Here is a 19,127-nt window from a genome sequence, read left to right on the forward strand (position 1 = left end):
TTGGCTGCATGCTGTGCCTCTCCCCACGAGACCAAGCTCTTCGGTGACTGTTCTTCGCCAGGTGGGTTTTGGCCTTCCCCGGTTTTCTTTTGCCCGGAGGCATTCATCTCAGGGCAATTTTGAGGGATGCGGTTCTTATCTCCCGGGGCTTCGAGTCCTCAAGTAGAATTCACATTTGGACATTTTGTTTGGCCAAAATATACGGCACAGATATTTCTGAGGCATCCATTGTGGAAGACCTCAACCTTTTTTCATGTTTATCTGTCTATCACGAGTACCATAACCCATTTACAGTCACCCCTCTTGGTTTTTTTTATTTTTAAATCCGTTCCACGAAAGAAAGACTGTTAACGGAAGTTTATACTCTTTGGGTCTTTCGGCAAAGTCACGTAGATAAAAAAATAAATCACGACGTTTCGATCGCAACACAAGCAATCGTCTTCAGGTGAAAAAATACAGCAAGCGAACTGCTGAGGCAGGATAAATATAGCGAGAAAACTACTGCAGCAAGAGGTTATATAGGTTTGAGATGGGTACAACCCAAGGGTAAGTGGGCGGGGCTAGAGAGGGAATTTACAGTAATATACCTCGGCCATTGTATTGCTAGAGATTAGCATGTCAATCTGTTAATGTAACCCCACGAATAGGGTGCTGAAGAAGCCATTGTTCTTCTAGAGATTCGAGATGAGCATGTCAATGTGAGATGGCTCCCGCAGCAGCGGCTGTGTTAATGAGACACATTCAGCCTATTAAACAACGAGAGCCACCACCACATCGAGGAAGAGGGAAGCAGCCGCTATGTTAGTGAGACATTTAGCCTGTTAATGTAAAGGCATTTAACCAGGTAATGTAACTCAGAGAGTTGGAAATAACTACTCACATCGGCAGGTAGGATGGAAGCATCACATCCGATTATGACTTTACCTGGTTAATAACGTCCTTCCAATGATTGCTCAGTTTATACCCATGTTCTCGGTTGAAATTGTGTCTGTGTTTATGTATCTGGATGGCTTCATGAACAAATCTTTGTTGATAATCAGTGGGTTTACATAGTACCTTCGTCTTGGAGAAATCAATTTCACGTGTGCTCACAGCGTGAAAACAATGATCAGCCACGGCAGAGGTATTAGTCCTACCGTGTTTCAGATCCGCTTTGTGTTCTATTTACGTGACTTTACCGAAAGACCCAAAGAGTATAAATTCCGAAGTTGTTCATTGAATTCCCTTATAAGTTCAAATACACGTTTAAAAAAGATAATCAGTGAGTCTGCACAAAATAGCTGTTTCCACTGCCAAAACATTAAAACGTGTTAAATAAATTGCATGTTCAAAGCATTCATCCGTTCCAAGACGATCGAAAGTTGACCATAATGTAAACAAAGCCAGTCGAGGTCTAAACCGCTCATCAATAGGCGTCGCTGATTGGCTGAGGGAATGGCTCAGCCCCACTTAACGAACGCTCGGATTGGCCAAAATTGGCGCCCCCGCGTGCATAACGTAAACACGCTACCGTTAGCCAACATGTTAACGTTAGTCGACACTGTGGGACCCCTACAGGAGGTGAAACGTTCACCGAAAACCCGTTAACCGATGATGTCACTGTTAACCGAGAGACTACTGTTTGGCAATCAGATTCATTAAAGGCAGCTATGGGCAATCCTGTATGATCGCTCAATTCCCCTAATATGTGTTCTATTCATTGTCGATTTACCAAGCACATTCCGTCCGATTACTATTTACTATTACTATTACTTTCAGTTTATTTTCAATTAAGAAAGAAAATAATTCCGGAAGCAAAAGCGACTTCAGCAGTTTGGGTTGTGACACTAATTCGCGTGCAACTGATTTGTCCCCATCTGTGCGAGTTGTAAAATATGGATGTGGAAATCCTTTCGCACCGTACGTAGTCAACCGTGCTCATCGGAGGTGCGGGGGAAGGACAGCAAACTAAACACAAAAAGCAGTTCTAAACAAATTAGCTTTCAATGTAGTATAGTGGTGTAGTGTATATGAATGTCGTGTACAGTGTAGTGTATTTTAGTGTATAATGTAGTGTATATTAGTGTATAGTGTCGTGAATAGTAGTCTATAGTAATGTAGTGTATAGTAATGTAGCGTACATTATTGTAGTATCGTGCACAGTAGTGGATAGTAATGTAGTGTATAGTGTAGTGTATTGTAGTGTATAATGTAGTGTATATTAGTGTATAGTGTAGTGTATTGTAGTGTATAATGTAGTGTATATTAGTGTATAGTGTCGTGTCGGTATGTTTAATTTTTTTCGCACCGTACGTGGCCAACCGTGCTAATCGGCGGTATGGTGGGGAAGGACAACAAACTAAACACAAAAATTAGTTCTAAACAAATTATTTTTCAATCTAGTATAGTGGTGTCGTGTATAGTAGTGTCTAATAATGTAGTGTATAGTATTGCGTATGGTATGGTTAATGTCGAACTTCTTTCGCACTGTACGTAGACAACCATGGTAATCGGAGGTACAGGGGGCAAAGGACAACAAACTAACACACAAAACACAAGGCCCGTGTGTGGGTGTGAATAAAGTGCCCTGGTCACGTCCCTTCACAACCGTGACCTTTCTGCTTTGTACTCCACAACAACCTACGTCAGGGACTTGTCGCAACTAATCACGGCTCACAATTGTGCCACGAACGCATCGCTGAGCGTGTCGATGCTTTAGAGCAGCGTCCTTCGCTACATTTTCAAAGGGAGGCGGGTGGGGGCTGCACCACTTTGGCCGATAAGACACCATGAGTGTGTGTGATGGCCGCCACACACATGTCAACCATTGGGGTGTTTGTCACAGCAGCACGACGATGATGATGGGAGATTTTTTCACTCTTTATGTGTATTGTAAAAAAAACGCACATCAAGGGCCGCACTAATGGCCACCCACGGGCCGCCAGTGGCCCGCGGGGTCTTGCAATGAAAAACAAACTGCGTTATCCATTATCGTTTTTTTGGGTTAGTTCGCTTAAATATAAATGTTTCGTTAAACCCGCCACCACCCGACGCAGAAAATTAGTAAGGTTTGTCACGTAAGCCAAACGTGCCAATGCGTTACTGGTTCATTACTCACCGGTTGTGTGTTGGAGAGTAAACCCACTTCAACATTTACAATTCGAGTATTGTGACGTTTTGCCGGCAATTAAAACCAGCATCATCAGGCGATAGCCATGGAAAATATTAGTCGTGTAAGCCTACGTGTTACACTGCTTTATAATACCAATGATAGCTTAGACAACGCCTTTAACCATACAATCCCAAGGCGATTTCAGAGGGGGACTTTGCCAATAAAACATGATGAGTGTGTGTGAGGGCCGCCACACATTTGATAACCATTGGGGTGGCGGGGTGTTGTGACAACAGCGCAATAATGATGATGGGGGCTGTTTCCACAATTTGTCAGGGGCCGCACTAAAGGCCACCAGGGGCCGCCAGTGGTCTTGCCCATGGAAAACACCGCTTTAAATTAAATGCTGTTTCTTCTGCAGCAGTATTTCCTTCTCGACCTCTCTTATGCCGTGGAAAACACGCTGCGAGCTAGCTCCAATCTATACTGGCACAACACACACCTAACCAAAAACTAACTTGCGTATTTTCTATACGTATGATGGCAATTTGTCCTGGAGCTAAAATTTGCCAATGTCACAGGTGTCTGCTCGCCCCTACTGGGATTGGAACAAATGCATTGCAGCTCACTACACAGATCGCCGGCTTGGAAGAGAGGACTTGGGGAGGTGGGGAACAGACGGCTGCCTGTTGCCACCACTACACATCAGCTGTAACGGGGAATGAATGATAAACTTATGTTAATGATCAGGGAAGCCAATCAGCGTCCATGTTGGGGGTTTACTCTCCCAACACACAACCGGTGTAGTTACTGAACTATTAACTAATTGGCAGATTTTGTTTACGTTACAAACCCTTACTGATTAGCTGTGTCGGGTGGTGGCAGGTTTAACGACACATGTATACATTTTGATTTAACGCTTTCGTGACTGCAGGGATTCATATTCTTGGTTCTTTCGGTAAAGTCACGAAAGAACCAAGAATATGACACATCTATATTTACGCGATCTAACCCAAAAAAAATCTCCTCTATTATGAGCGCCCTAAATATGTGCTTTTTCGATCAACGAATCGTCTTTTTTCCAGAAATCGTGTGACAGGCATAAATTTAACCGATCGCCGTGATCACTGCTCGAACATAAAGACACTTGGATCCAAGCAGTTGTTCGAGATTTGCAGCGTTTAAATAAATCGTTCGATTCCCGTTTACATCGAGTTTTGAATCGTGAGCACAATTAAAATCCGTTGATTCCCGTTCCAGTATTCCTTATGTAAAGGTGATTGCCACTCACCATTCAATAGCCCTGCAGTACCACTGGGTGTCAACAGGGTGCAGCAGCGTTACCTCAAGGGGGAAATGCCAGGGGTCAAACAGAGGTAACAGAAGATCCCAATAACGGATCCTGAGGGGATGATGTCACCTCCCAGGATAAACCAGAAGGTTCCAGAAAGGGGGCGTGGCTAGGGCGGAGCCAGCCACGAACCGGTATAAAAGCCGGAGCGCTGAGAGCTCTGGCTCATTTATCTCCACACTGAAGACTGAAGCCCGGGCTAAAGATATGACCCTGGACCCCAAGCTCCACAGTCCTTCTCAGGGCTAGAGCTCAGTGAGGCCAGTGGTCGGGGGGAGAATAGGTCCCTGAAGATAGGACCCTGGATCCAAGCTCTACAGCCCTTCTAAGGGCTGGGGCTCAGTGAAGCCACAGACCAAATGGTCGGGTCAGTCAGCCTCCCCTAGGTCCCAGCCGGAGGACGTTAGGCTAACGGGTCACCAGTGTTAGGTCCCGCTGAGTCCGGAGGCCATACAGCCCCAGGTACCGGGTAAGGGGACCGTCATACCCCTTGTGTGTTAGGGACGGTGTCGAAGAAAGACAATAAAAGTAGTGTGCATCATAAAGAAGTTTATTCGTCAATAATTACAACACTACACTTACATGGGCAAATTCACGCCCAATAACTCCATATGTGGGCCTCAAAAATGTGTTAACTTAATGTTCATTCATTCTGTCGCGGATTCATTAAACAGTGGTCCCTCGGTTAACGTTTTGTATCCGTTTTAAATAACGGTTAATCGAATATAGCAATTACACGTTTAACATCATTCATCCATTCTAAGACGATTGGAAGTTGACCTTAATGTAAACTTAAAAGCCAGTCGAGGTCTAAACGTCTCATGAATGGTGCGTCGCTGATTGAGTGATGGTGTGACTCAGCCTCCACTTATAAGCACTCGGATTGGCCGGAATTGGCGCCCCCAGGTGCGTAACGTAAACACGGTACCGTTACGTCAACGTTTGTAACGTTGAGTCGACACCGTGGGGGCTCTGATGGGAGGCGAAACGTTAACCGATGATGTCACTGTTAACCGAGTGACTACTGTATCCTGTTGCAGCGCAACCAATGGAGAGGGGAGGGTCGGGGGGTTGGATCGGCCACTGAACGGCACAGCAGGATAGAGTTCGTCTGTCCCAGCTCACTAACATTGACGGTTCTTTCCATTCCTATAATTCATATCTAAATATATATACCGCGGCACAACCCACTGAGGACCTTTGCCCCGACAATACCGGCGACGAAGCACTTACTCGAGTGTAACAAAGAGGGTGTGCAAACGCTCGCAACTGGTTGCAGCGGAGTTGAATGCGATTGATTGCCGAGGTGTGGCGAGCCGCCTTTAGGCAGGGCAGAGAGACTGCAGATAAGCAACTCCTGCATAAACGGCACTGACCTTATGTAACTGAGGTTAAACAACTGAATATATATTTTAAATTAATCACGTGATAAAAATTTGTTATTTTTTTACAGGCTACAGCAGCAGCAAATCCTGCGATAATCTTTGCAAACTTCGAAAATAAGAGCAATCAAAAGCATGTCATAAATGTAAATTAGTTCCACGGAAAGTAATCGTGCGAAGAATAGTGTAACGACTTGTGAGTTCAGAAGAGATCAAGGAAAATCCAAGTAAAACAACTGCAGACGTAATCAGGTAGAGGAGGTCCGCGTGTGATGGGTGGGCAACAACGAGCGCAAGGTGGAAGACGGAAGGTTACCGAGACCGGGCATTAGAGTCACACCCAGACCTATGGGCGTCACTCCAAGACGTGACATGCCAGGTGGTGTGATGATTAAACGATCAGAGCACGTGTGTGTGTGCTTTGAACTTATTTTGCACCGTACGTCGTCAACCGTGCTAATCGGAGGTGAGATATCCTTGTTGGATCTCTTTGCTGTGTAACACGGGGGGGGGGGGGCGGGGGTGTTGGTGGGGAGAGCCTAAGAGTTGGTCCTCGGACGGACGACCGATCTAGTTCAGCCCATGTAGCCCACGATGGGCTGCTGCATGACCACCTGCACGTTGGCCACCTGCACCTGACGATGCTTGATCTCGCGTGCCATCTGACAAATGGTGCACTGATAACAGAAGTAGAGGCACACGCAGTCGTCGCAGATCGAGCCCTGTGCGACACACACAAGCGCGAGTGGTTATAAACACACCACACCAACACAGCGCATTGCATGCACACATTCAGCTATCTATAATGTCATGGTCGCTTTGGCCGTAGAAGATAAACATTGCCATTGGGGAGACAAAGGCGGTCGGGCGTGCTGTTGGCCACCCACCTCCTCGTGTACCCTTCCGGCCTTCATTGGTGCTCGTAGGCAGCACTTGCCCAACAGCCTGCCCAGGCTATGCGGGGAAGCTTTGTCTTTGTCTCTGTGTGTGTTTGTGTGTGTGTGTCTCTCTATGTGTGTCTCTGTGTCTTTCTGTATGCGTCTCTCTCTTTGTCTCTGTGTGTCTGTCTTTCTATCTCTCTGTGTGTCTCTCTCTGTCTGTGTGTGTGTCTCTCAGCGTCTCTTTATATATCTCTCTGTCACACTCGGATACTATGAAGGGCCATTGTCCGAAACGTCGCCGATGATGTATTTAATTTAATTCCACAAAGAGCGTTGTTTATTGTATGTATTCATGTACGTATATTAAACTTCTTTTGCACCGTACGTCGCCAAATCGTGCCAATCGGAGGTGGGGAGGAAGAACAACGAACAACACACAAAAAGCAGTTCTCAAGAAATTAGTTTTGTCAATCTCGATGATGACGATGTAAAGTTCGTAGCTCCAGTGGCTTCCTAATATTGTACGCAAGAGCGTGCCAGAGGGCCGCAGGGAAGCGCATCTGAAAGTGCGCGATGGTGGCGACTGCGTCTTCGTTCGACGGCTGAGACAAAAGCCGCCGCCGCTGCTGCTGCTGCTGCTGCGAGGAGTTGGCGTGGTGATGATGATGATGATGGTTCATGCTCCTGGACGAGGTCAGCGTGGCGCAATGCGTTGAGTTAAATGTTTTGGTTAATGCTGTTTGCGCGGCACTAGCTGCTCATGCAGCAGAAGCAGCAGTGTCAGCGTCACAAGCGAGTGAGGTGCTGCTCACCTGGATGCGTTAGCGCTCCCTTACACCGGTGAAATGCGTTAAATTATTGCGTTATCAATGAGATAATTCAGCCAAACAGCGCCAACTGCTAACGCAGCAGAGGCAACAACAGCAGCGTCGGGGTCGAGTAGAAGCGAGCGTGGCGTTGCTCACCTGCAATGCGTTAGCGCTCCCTTACACCGGTGAAATTCGTTAAATGATTGCGTTATTAATGAGTTCATTCCGCGAACATTGCTAACGCAGCAGAAGTAGCAACAGCAGCGTCGAGTAGAAGCGAGCGAGGCGTTGCTCACCTGGATGCGATAGCGCTCGCGTATGCCGGTGCGAATCGCCAGGTCTCCACCGGCCAGCACCGGGGTGCAGCAGCACTCGCCGAAATCCGAGGAGACTTTGCACGCCAGGCACACCGGGAAGAATAATCCGCAGCAACCTGGGCAGGGTGGTGACGCAGGGGGGGGGGGTGGATGAGGGTGGGGGGGTAAGACTCACTCGCAGCGGCGACTCGAGTCGTGGCTGTGACGAGTTCGGTTCCTTCTGATGGTCGTGGGGGTTTTTTTTTTGGGGGGGGGGAATTCGATGGCCGGTTCTGTCAGGCATCGATGTTGCGCGCGCGCGCCCGTGCCGTCGTCGTGACGTGTTTTGCCGCGCGCGCTTCAATCGACACCGTGTTCACGCCATTGCATCACGTGGTGTGCGTATTGTCCTGTTAATCACGTGGTGTGCGTATTGTCATGTTCATCACGTGGTGTGCGTATTGTCCTGTTCATCACGTGGTGTGTGTATTGTCCAGTTCATCACGTGGTGTGTGTATTGTTGCAGAGATCACGCGCGCGCGTGTGCGGCGTGTGGGAGCGCTGCTCACAGATTCCCATGTCGTTGCAGCAGTCGCACATCCCCGAGGACCAGTTGGTCTTCTGCACCTGAACCGTCTGCAGCATGGGCTGCTGCATCACCACCGGGTAATGCTGCTGCTGATGCTGATGCTGCTGATGGTCATGATGATGGTGCGGAGGGTAAGCGTCGGCCTTATGCGCCATCCTGATGTGCTCACCTGCAAAACAAAAAATTACCCCTATAGCCTTCACAGAAGTGTTAGGAGCAAGTGCTGTTAGCTACCAACGCCTATGAAGGCCGGCATGGCACACGAGGGGTGGGTGGCCAGCACCATGCCCGGCCACCTTTGTCTCCCTAGTGGCGATGTTTACACATCACACCAGGTTCTCATTTGAGGCTAAGTCGACCTAGGGGAGGCCCAGGACCAGTTCAGATAATCGCTATCACTGGTGTTGGCTGTAAGCAGGAATTGAACCCGAGACACCAGGTTCGTAGCCCAGCACTCTACAAGCTACACCTGCCAAGCACACACATAGACACATAGACATAGACACATACACATAGACACATACACATAGACACATACACACATACACATAGACACATACACATAGACACAGACATACACATAGACACATATACACAGACACATAGACATAGACAACAACAACCGCCATTCGCCACTAAGTGGCGGTGACGTCACCACGACGCTTGTGCCAGGCCGAGTGCACCTTGAGGCCACGTGAAGTGTCGAACGCCCGCTGGCAGGAGGTCACGGGGCAGACCCAGCAGGTGCCACGGTTCGACTGACCGAGATGACCGAGATGACTGGCTGATGCACCACCTGTGCCCCCTACTGTACCAACTTGCTGTGCTTTAGCCACCCGGCACTCCGCTCGTTGTTGTGAGCGTCGCTCCTCCGCCCTCCGTTGTTGTTGGAGGGCGACTGCCTCCAACTGCCCAGTAGCGTCGTTCACAAGCCTCCTCCACAGAGGCCGATCTTGACACCGCTGGTACCAGTCATCGGCAAGTCCACTCAGCTCCACGTCCTCCTGTACCACATCACTCCATTTCTGCTCTAGCCCGTGCCGCGCCCGTTTAGCCCCCTCGATCCGGCCGAACAAAAGCTGTTTAGGCATGCGGTGGCTGGGCATGCGGGCTACATAACCCAGCCAACGCAGCCTTGCCTGCCGGAGGAGCTCACCGATGGAACCTTGCCCAGATCTTTCAAGGATTTGTGAGCTCCTCACACAATCCAGCCTGGTTAAGCCCAGAATGGATCGTAGGCAGGCCAGCCTAAATGTTTCCAACCGGCGAAGATGCTCCATTAGGGGGGTCCACGTTTCGCAAACGTAGAGAAGGGAGGGAATGACCGTGGCCGAGAAGACCTGAAGCTTCGTGCGGAGCGACAGACCAGGTAGCTTCCACACAGCGTTACGCAACCGATGAAAATATATTGCTGCTCGACTGATTCGGAGTGAGACCTCTGCTGATAAACTGGAGCCGGTCATAAGCACACTGCCCAGGTATGAGAAACTCTCCACTCTCTCCACAACTGCCCCATCACCGATTGGGAATTGTGGGGGTGGAGTGTCCGAGGGTACAAAATACCCAGGCAGGTGCTTAGTTTTGGTGGGGCTGATGGTAAGGCCCCACCTCTTAGTGGCACGCTCCAGTCTCAGCAGCAGCGTCTCCATCTCCTCTTCTGAATGAACAGCTATTACCAAATCATCGGCATATATAACGTGGTTGACCAATAGGGAGCCATCCCTTGATCGCACCCGGGCGTCGATCAGCCTCCCATTATATCTGTACCAAATGGAAATTCCCCCGGTACAGCTATTGAAGGCTTCACGAACTACACAGTCGAAATAGATGTTAAATAATGTGGGGGCCAGAGGACATCCCTGTCGCACCCCAAGGTGTACAGGGAAAGGCTCCGACTCCCGGCCACGTAGTTTTACCCGGGCCCGCTCACCATCATGAAGGTCCTTAATGATCGTGAGCAGAGGGTCAGGGACTCTGAAAGCACGAAGAACAACCAAGAGCCCAGGCCTCTTGATGGTATCATAGGCCTTGACCAGGTAAATAAAGCAGAGATGTAGGTCTTGTTGGAATTCCCTACACCTCTGCTGTAGCAGACGGACAGAAAATATGGCATTTGTGCAGGACCGCCCTTTCCTGAAACCGCATTGGGGTTCCGCAAGCCTCTCCTCAGCGTGCCTAGCAAGGCGATGTTGAATAATCCTTGCCAGGACCTTTCCGGCACACTGAGGAGTGAAATGCCCCTGTAGTTTTTACAGTCTGTGCGGTCCCCCTTCTTAAAGAGGGGGACCACCAGGGCATCCTTCCAATCCTGCGGAACCCGTCCAGCGGTCCAGACTGTTGTTATGATGTCATATAGGGCAGTCTGTGCACAAACGCCACCCTCCCTCGGGCAATTCGCTTGGGAGATCATCTCTGCCCGGTGCCTTTCCTGGTCTCAGACTCCGGATCGCCTTCAGTACTTCCTCAACAGATGGCACCGCTGTTGAGGAAGTACTGAAGGCGATCCGCCACACACATAGACACATACACATAGACATAGACACATACACACATACACATAGACACATAGATATAGACACATACACATAGACACATACACATAGACACACACACAGACACATACACATAGACATAGACACATATACACATAGACACAGACACATAAACATAGACACATAGACACATACACATAGACACATACACATATACACATACACATAGACACAGACACATAGACATAGACACATACACATAGACACAGACACATAGACATAGACACATACACATAGACACAGACACATAGACAAAGACACATACACATACATACACACATACACATACACACATACACATAGACACATACACATAGACACATACACATAGACACATACACACATACACATAGACACAGACACAGACACATAGACACATACACACATAGCATAGACACACACACGTAGACACACACACATAGCATAGACACACACACATAACATAGACACACACACATACGCATAGACACACACACATAGACACACACACAAAAAGACACACACATACACATAGACACATACACATAGACAGACACATAGACACATACACATAGACACACACACATGCACATAGACATAGACACATAGACACATACACATATACACATACACATAGACACATACACACACATAGACACACACTTATAGACACACACACATAGACACACACACATACACATAGACACATACACATAGACACACACACACACATAAACACACACATACACATAGACACAGACACATAGACATAGACACATAGACACAGACACATAGACACATACACATAGGGGCGCAACATTGGGGGTAGATCCAGCGCATGCGATGCATAGGGGCCCAGTCGGCCACAAGGGGGATCATAGGCAAGGCTACAATCTGGTTTGCAATAGGGTTAGGACACGTGTCTGGTTGATGAGTGTGGTTAGGGGTAGGGATAGAGTCTGGTAGTCTAGTATCGTTAGGACACGTGTCTGCTGGTCCTAACCACACGCACCACTCACACACGCCGCACACACCACTAACACATCACACACACACCACTCACACACCACACACACCATTCACACATCACTCACACATCACACATTACACACACAACACACACACACCGCGCACACACCGCACACACCACTCACACACACCACTCACAGATCACACACACACACCACACACACACTACTCACACACTACTCACACACCACTCACACAGCACACACCACTCACACACAGCACTCATATATCACACACACACACCACACACACCACTCACACATCACACATCACACACGCACCATTCACACATCACACACACACATTCACACATCACCCACACCCCACACACCACCCCCACACCGCACACCACACACCGCACACCCCGCACACACCGCACACACCACTCACACATCACACATTACACACACAACACACACACATCATACACACACCACTCACAGATCACACCACACACAGCATTCACACATCACACACACATCACACACACACCGCACATCACACACACATCACACACACACCGCACACACCACTCACACATCACACATTACACACACAACACACATACAGCACACATCACACACACACCACTCACAGATCACACCACACACACCACTCACACACCACACACACAGCACACACACAGCACACACCACACACACCACACACAGCACGCGTCATGTAATGGGTATCTAAGCCGCCGCGCCCTGTGTCAGCATGGGATTGATTGTTACGAAAATTTGCGCTGCCTTCGGGCTAGAGACAGAGAAAAGGGGGGGGGGCGGTCAAAGCGGCTGGGTGAGGCAGTGACACACGCGGAGGTCGGCGTCTCTGAGAGTCCGGCCTCACAAAGGACGGGCACCGGGCTGCGAGAAGGCGATTGTCCCGCCGTGCTCACCAAAACTGGCCCTTCGACACGTGTACAAAACAAAGACAAAGATCCTCCCCCCGTATAGCCTCAACAGATCGTTGGGGCAAGTGCTGTTAGCGAGAAGCAGCTATGAAGGCCGGCACCGTGGCGCACGAGGAAAGTGGGTGGCCACCACCACGCCCGGCCGCCTTTGTCTCCCCAGTGGCTGATGTTTACACACTGCACCAGGTACTCATTTGAGGTTGAGTCAACCTAGGGGAGGCCCAAGACTGGTTCAAATAATCGTCACTGGTGTTGGCCGTGAGCGGGAATCGAACTCGGGTCGCCAGGTTCGTAGTGCAGCGTAGCGCTAACCACTGCACCACCGCCCCCCCACTCGTGGCAAGGTCAGCTGGCAAGAAAGGGCACCTTTCCCGAAACGTCTCCTTCGTGGCACACCGACACTCACAGGCGGCCTCCTGGAGACCAACAGCAGCGGCCAATGTTGGAACCGGCCCTGGGCCTCCCCGAGATCGACTGAGACCTTTAATTGATCCGCTGGGGCGCTTTGGTTGATTGCTCCAACAGTCCGCTAGAGCCTTAGCACGGGGCAATCATTAGTATGGACTCTGCCGAGTTCCGTTCATCTCTTCACAGCGCTGAAGGAACACTTCCTCCAAACGCAATAAAAAACATTTGATTTGGTGCTCTGCCATCCACCAACTGCCAGGCAAAGCGTTCGGATTCGCTAAATCACTTCAACAACCGAAACTGACGTTGCCTGTTCAACTTCCCCAACCTCGTCTACAAATCCCTTCGCGGTCTTGCCCCCACCGTCTCTTGCCACTCTTGCATCTTGCTACACGTCGCCTTATCTCCCTCTACGTTCTCAATCTTTGCTGCCTCTCTCTGTTCTTCCTTCACCTTGTTATCAATCCGCTTTCTCTCTCTTCTCGCTTCCCCCCTTCACTGAAACAAACTTCCCCCTCCACATTGAACAATCGCTCACTAAGTTTCCGCTCCTCACGCAAAGTTAATTTATTGTAACCTCGAGATCACCCCAACGACTCCCCCTTTAATCTGCCCCCTCATAACCACCACCACCGTTACTGTTTCCTCTTCACATTATCATGACACGGCTATCACTCATTAACCCAATTCATTAGATCCATTCACCATCATTATTTACTGGCATCAATTTCGCTTTCACCGAATTCACGCATCACGCATCATCATCATCATCACGGATTCGCCCCCATCGCTTCCTGTCATCTATTTCATTCACCTCGTCCGCCACCATCACATTCACACACGCGTTGTTGTTGTTGTACCGTTGTTAATTCTATGTAAAGCACCTTGGTTAAGGCGATATATAAATAACGTTAAGATAAGGATAAGATTTGAAGTTTTCGTGACTGCAAGGATTCATACTCTTTGGTTTTTTCGGTAAAGTCACGTAGGTGAAATTTTTTAAAAATTAAATAAAATAGAATGTAAACAACTAAAATAAAATTAAATCAAATCACGACGTTTCGGGCGCAACACAAGCGTCCTTTTTTAGGTGGGGGCAACGAAGAGTAAGCACAGCAGCTTAAGTGTGTCTGTGTTTTTGCTGTTGTGCTTACGCGTCGTTGTCCCCACCTGAAGAAGGATGCTTGTGTTGCGCCCGAAACGTCGTGATTTGATTTAATTTTATTTTAGCTGTTTTCATTCTATGTCATTTTATTTATTTTATTTATTTACCTACGTGACTTTACCGAAAAAAACACAGAGTGTGAGTATAAAGATAACATTCGGGGGTTGCTCTTTTATCGACCTTCACTGGAGGAATCCGATGAGCTAGACATCTCTTTTTCACAGATGTCCAGTAGGGGCGGGTCACAAAGTTACAAAAACGAACACAATACAAAAACACGAAAGAAGTGTAAAACATAGGAAAGGTAAACTAATTTTAAAAACTACGTTTATTCTACCAGGTAAAGCCCACTGAGCTGTTAGATTATTTTTTTTCAGAAGCGACCTCCCTACCATCAATGATAGCTCGACGAAGTGGCTTCTCATCGTGTGGAAATTTAGAGCAGCAGCCAAATAATCTAATCGCGTGATGTTCATTCTAAATGTGGAGTCAAAAACCCGAGGACCCGGAGAAAAATCCACGCGGCCACGGGGAGAGAGAGAGACACCGCAGACTCCAAATATACAGCAGCAGCAGGCGTGAGGGTCGGGATCGAACCCACGACCTCCTGTATACCAGGCGAGGGAATTAACATTTCAACACTGTGGCGAGATATTATATAGAAAAGACTCTCATCAACACTGTACTGACCAGAGTGGTGAAGTATAGCCAAACGATCCCCGTGGCTTACAAGGCGTGAAGGAGGCCCTCATCTCATAACAACATCTCGGATTGGTGCTGTTGGCTACGTACGGTGCGAAATAAGTTCAACATACAGTACATCGGTCTGTACAAAGAACTACATTTGAGAAGTTTGGCCAACTCCATGAACGCGTGTTTGGCTTCTTGCAGGAGGGAACGGGATAGCCTCGATCATGGGCGCCACGGTGGCGAGATGTTAACTGCCTCGCCTGGGATACAGAAGGTCGTGGGTTCGATCTCGACCCTGACGCCTGCTGTATGTTTGGAGTTTGCGTGTCTCTCTCTCTCTCATCATTATCACGGTGGCTTGGAGATGTTAACTACCTCGCCTGGTATACAGAAAGTTGCGGGTTCGATCTCGACCCTGACGTCTGTTGTATGTTTGGAGTTTGCGTGTCTCTCTCTCTCTCATCATTATCATGGTGACTAGGAGATGTTAACTACCTCGCCTGGTATACAGAAGGTCGTGGGTTCGATCTCGACCCTGACGTCTGTTGTATGTTTGGAGTTTGCGTGTCTCTCTCTCTCTCATCATTATCACGGTGGCGAGGAGATATTAACTACCTCGCCTGGGATACAGGAGGTTGTGGGTTCGATCTCGACCCTGACGCCTGCTGTATGTTTGGAGTTGTCGCGTGTCTCTATCTCTCATCATTATCACGGTGGTTATGAGATGTTAACTCCCTCGCCTGGGATACAGGAGGTTGTGGGTTCGATCATTTTGGGGTTGGCAGTATTTTTTAGAATTGACGCTTTGGCTGCTCCCGTGTGGATTCCAGTTCCGGCAGTTTGCGGCGCGGTGACATTTCTCAGTTGTACTTCGCGTGAGAGAATTGTGGACCATGCCGCCAGCAACACATACACGCTGGGTGCGTGTGGCGTCACGGAAAGCTTTGGCGTCCACTCGAAGCGATGCAGACGGCCCAAAGTCGAATATTTTTAGGTCAATGCACACAGCGGTAATAAACTATAAACTTTTCATTTTATTTTACCAGGTAAAGGTCCAGTGAGCTCTATATAGCTCTTTTTTCAGAAGCGACCAAGCCACAAATGACAATTCAACCAAGTGGCTCATTATCACGTGGACACTTGCAGCAGTAGCCGAATACTCTAAACGCGTGACGTTGACTCTAAGCTTGGAGGGGAAAACCGGAGAACCCCGAGAAAAATCTCACGTGACCACGGGGAGAGAGAGAGAGAGACACCGATAATGAGCTGATCGCCGTCTTTGTTCAATGGTCAGCCAAAAGCCACTGCTGGTGCGAGGATGACCTGAGATTGGACGATGCATCTCCCACTGGGGGGGGGGGGTGACAACTGAGAGTGCAGTCACGGGGATAGAAACATCTAAACCAGAGAAACCCCCACCGCTATCAAACTGGACACGGCGCACGGGGGAGGACAGCGAGAAATTTCGCACCTACCCCTGGCGACAGATTCCACGAGCCACTACGCATACATAGGCACCCCGCTTGCTGCGTCGCCTTGAAGACTCCATGTAACTTGCATCTTGAAAACATCTTTCAGAAGTTCGAGTGTAGTCCAATCCACCCCCACCATCATTGCACCACGCGGTTCGTGCAAGGAAGGAGGGGGGGGGGGGGTCGCTGTGAAGGTGCGGAGCAACAGACGGTGCAGTACAACAATGTGCCGCTCTCGTCGGCCCAGTGGCGTTAGCCCCGCAGCCTATAACGCGCGTCGATGGGCACGGTGGTCCCCGACTTGACCGCTATCGAGACACTTCGCTTCCGAAGGACATCGCGGGCATAGCGCATCAACCCCCGCGCGTCGGCATACCTGGGCAGTGCCTGCACCGATGTCAGAGAGGACGTCTGGCGCGTGTGTGAGACCTGGTACGTGAGACACCTGGTACGTGTGACATCTGGTGCGTGAAGTACCTGACACTTGGAGTGCGAGACACCTAACGTGGCGCGTGAGACAGCTGGTACGTGAGACGACCCCTGGTACGTGAGACTCTCAGCGCGCGAGACGACACCTGGTATGTGGGGCGAGGCTCGTGGTGGTTGATGCGAGGTGAGAGGCTCCCCTGCTTAAGAACCTCAGGTTTCCCCCCACCCCACATCCCGTCCACGATTCACATGACGGGGGGTGTGGGGGGGGCATGCAGGTGGTGTTGCGGTGGTGGATGAAGGGAGGGGGTTGGTTAGGACTGCGTGAGCCGTAGGGGGAGGGGGGATATTTGCACGAGAGCGTCGCCGAGTCTCGTAACAGGTTTTTAGGGGAGGTTCCTCCCAAGCGTTTTTTGGGGTTGGCAGTATTTTTTAGAAGTGACGCTTTGGCTGCTCCCGTGTGGATTCCAGTTCCGGCAGTTTGCGGCGCGGTGACATTTCTCAGTTGTACATCGCGTGAGGGAATTGTGGACCATGCCGCCAGCAACACATACACGCTGGGTGCGTGTGGCGTCACGGAAAGCTTTGGCGTCCACTCGAAGCGATGCAGACGGCCCAAAGTCGAATATTTTTGGGTTAATGCACACAGCGGTAATAAACTATAAACTTTTCATTTTATTTTACCAGCTAAAGGTCCAGTGAGCTCTATATAACTATTTTCTTCAGAAGCGACCAGGCCATAAATGATAGTTCAACCAAGTGGCTCATCATCACGTGGACACTTGCAGCAGTAGCCGAACATCCTAAAACGCGTGACGTTGATTCTAAGCTTGGAGGGGAAAACTGGAGGACCCCGAGAAAAATCTCACGTGACCACGGGAAGAGACAGAGAGAGACACCGCAAACTCCGAATAAACATGATCAGGTATCAAGGTCGGTTCCAACATTGGGGTGGAGATCGAGGAATTTAGCATGTCCGAGCCATAATAACCAGGGCAGCCGCTAGATTCGAACCACGAACCTCTGGAACAGGCGGCGAACGCGCTCCAGCCATGCCATGCCACTAGTTAGGTTAATGGGGGATGAGAGGTTGAGTGGAAGGACGAGGGGAGGGGGGGGGGTTACCGAGTGGGTGAGCGCTATTTCATGACACACACGAAATCAAGATCCTCGCATTACGCAATGTGTCTGGGTGTGCTCGGTTTGTTCCTCGGGCCACTGCTCATGTTGTTGACATTCTCAGGGTTACTGGAACTCAATACCAAACTGAACACATTCGTCAATAGCACGTCATGTACTGCTAGAGAAGTGTAATCACCCTAAACGTCGACTAATATATATTTTGCATAACGATACACGGTGTTGCAGGCAATTGCCATGTTCATGTATTATAGACGACGTTTCGGTCAATGGCTCTACTTCACGTACCGAGTGGCTTTTATCATGGATCACATTAGTCGCGAAAGCCTACGGGTTGAACTGAGTGGCTCTTGTTCTTTGCGATGCGCGCACCATTGCCAATAGAACACCCCCCCCCCCCAATAATTCGTTACACTCTGTACGTATTTACGTGTTGTTGAGTTTATTTAAAGATATATATTGTTATATGCTTTGATTCAACTCGTTACTAGGTTTTAAGACTCGTAAAAAAATAATGTCAAGTTTCTATTTCATGAAGATTTGTGTGTTATGCACACACCAACAATGTGGGCACGACTTAAGAGAAAAAACGCGTTTTAGTCACGACACGGAGAAGATAAACATTAATTAATTTGTTTCACTCACTAGAAACTATTTTTTATTTGATTTCACCAGGCAAGGCCTACTTAGCGATGTAACTCTTCATGCAGAAGCGACCTGGCTATCACAAACGATAGCGCGACGAATTGGCCGATATCGTCATGGTGTGTAAATTTATAGCACGAGCCAAATATTCTGAACGAGTGACATTTATTATAAAATGTGGATGGGGGGAAACCGGACGACCCGGAGAAAAATCCACGCGACCACGGGGAGAGAGAGAGACACGCAAACTCCAAATGTACAGCAGGCATTGCCAGGGTCGGGATGGAACCCACGACCTCCTGAATA

The 19,127-nt window shown here is 49.0% G+C and overlaps 1 protein-coding gene across 1 annotated transcript; it reads right to left on the reverse strand.

The window, feature by feature from the left end:
- Window positions 1-4,976: 4,976 nt before the first annotated feature.
- On the reverse strand, window positions 4,977-17,242 carry LOC133358541 (cornifelin homolog). Its single transcript, XM_061576903.1, has 4 exons — window positions 17,085-17,242; window positions 8,380-8,568; window positions 7,811-7,947; window positions 4,977-6,546 (listed from the first exon to the last, which is right to left on the reverse strand). The coding sequence occupies exons 2-4, from the start codon at window positions 8,552-8,554 to the stop codon at window positions 6,400-6,402; spliced, it is 459 nt and encodes a 152-aa protein (XP_061432887.1). The 5' UTR covers window positions 8,555-8,568; window positions 17,085-17,242; the 3' UTR covers window positions 4,977-6,399.
- Between the last annotated feature and the right edge of the window lie 1,885 nt (window positions 17,243-19,127).

Source organism: Lethenteron reissneri, chromosome 62, assembly GCF_015708825.2.
Source record: "Lethenteron reissneri isolate LAM-NWPU_2019-01 chromosome 62, ASM1570882v1, whole genome shotgun sequence".
Taxonomy (NCBI): Eukaryota; Metazoa; Chordata; class Hyperoartia; order Petromyzontiformes; family Petromyzontidae; genus Lethenteron; species Lethenteron reissneri.

Bases quoted from the DNA above. Each gene is read 5' to 3' on its own strand.
- LOC133358541 (XM_061576903.1), bottom strand. From the start codon at position 8,554: ATGGCGCATAAGGCCGACGCTTACCCTCCGCACCATCATCATGACCAT. The intron at 7,948-8,379 runs GTGAGCAGCGCT...CACCCTGCCCAG, and splicing joins CTGCAACGACATGGGAATCT to GTTGCTGCGGATTATTCTTC. The intron at 6,547-7,810 runs GTGAGCAACGCC...TGTGTCGCACAG, and splicing joins GCGAGCGCTATCGCATCCAG to GGCTCGATCTGCGACGACTG.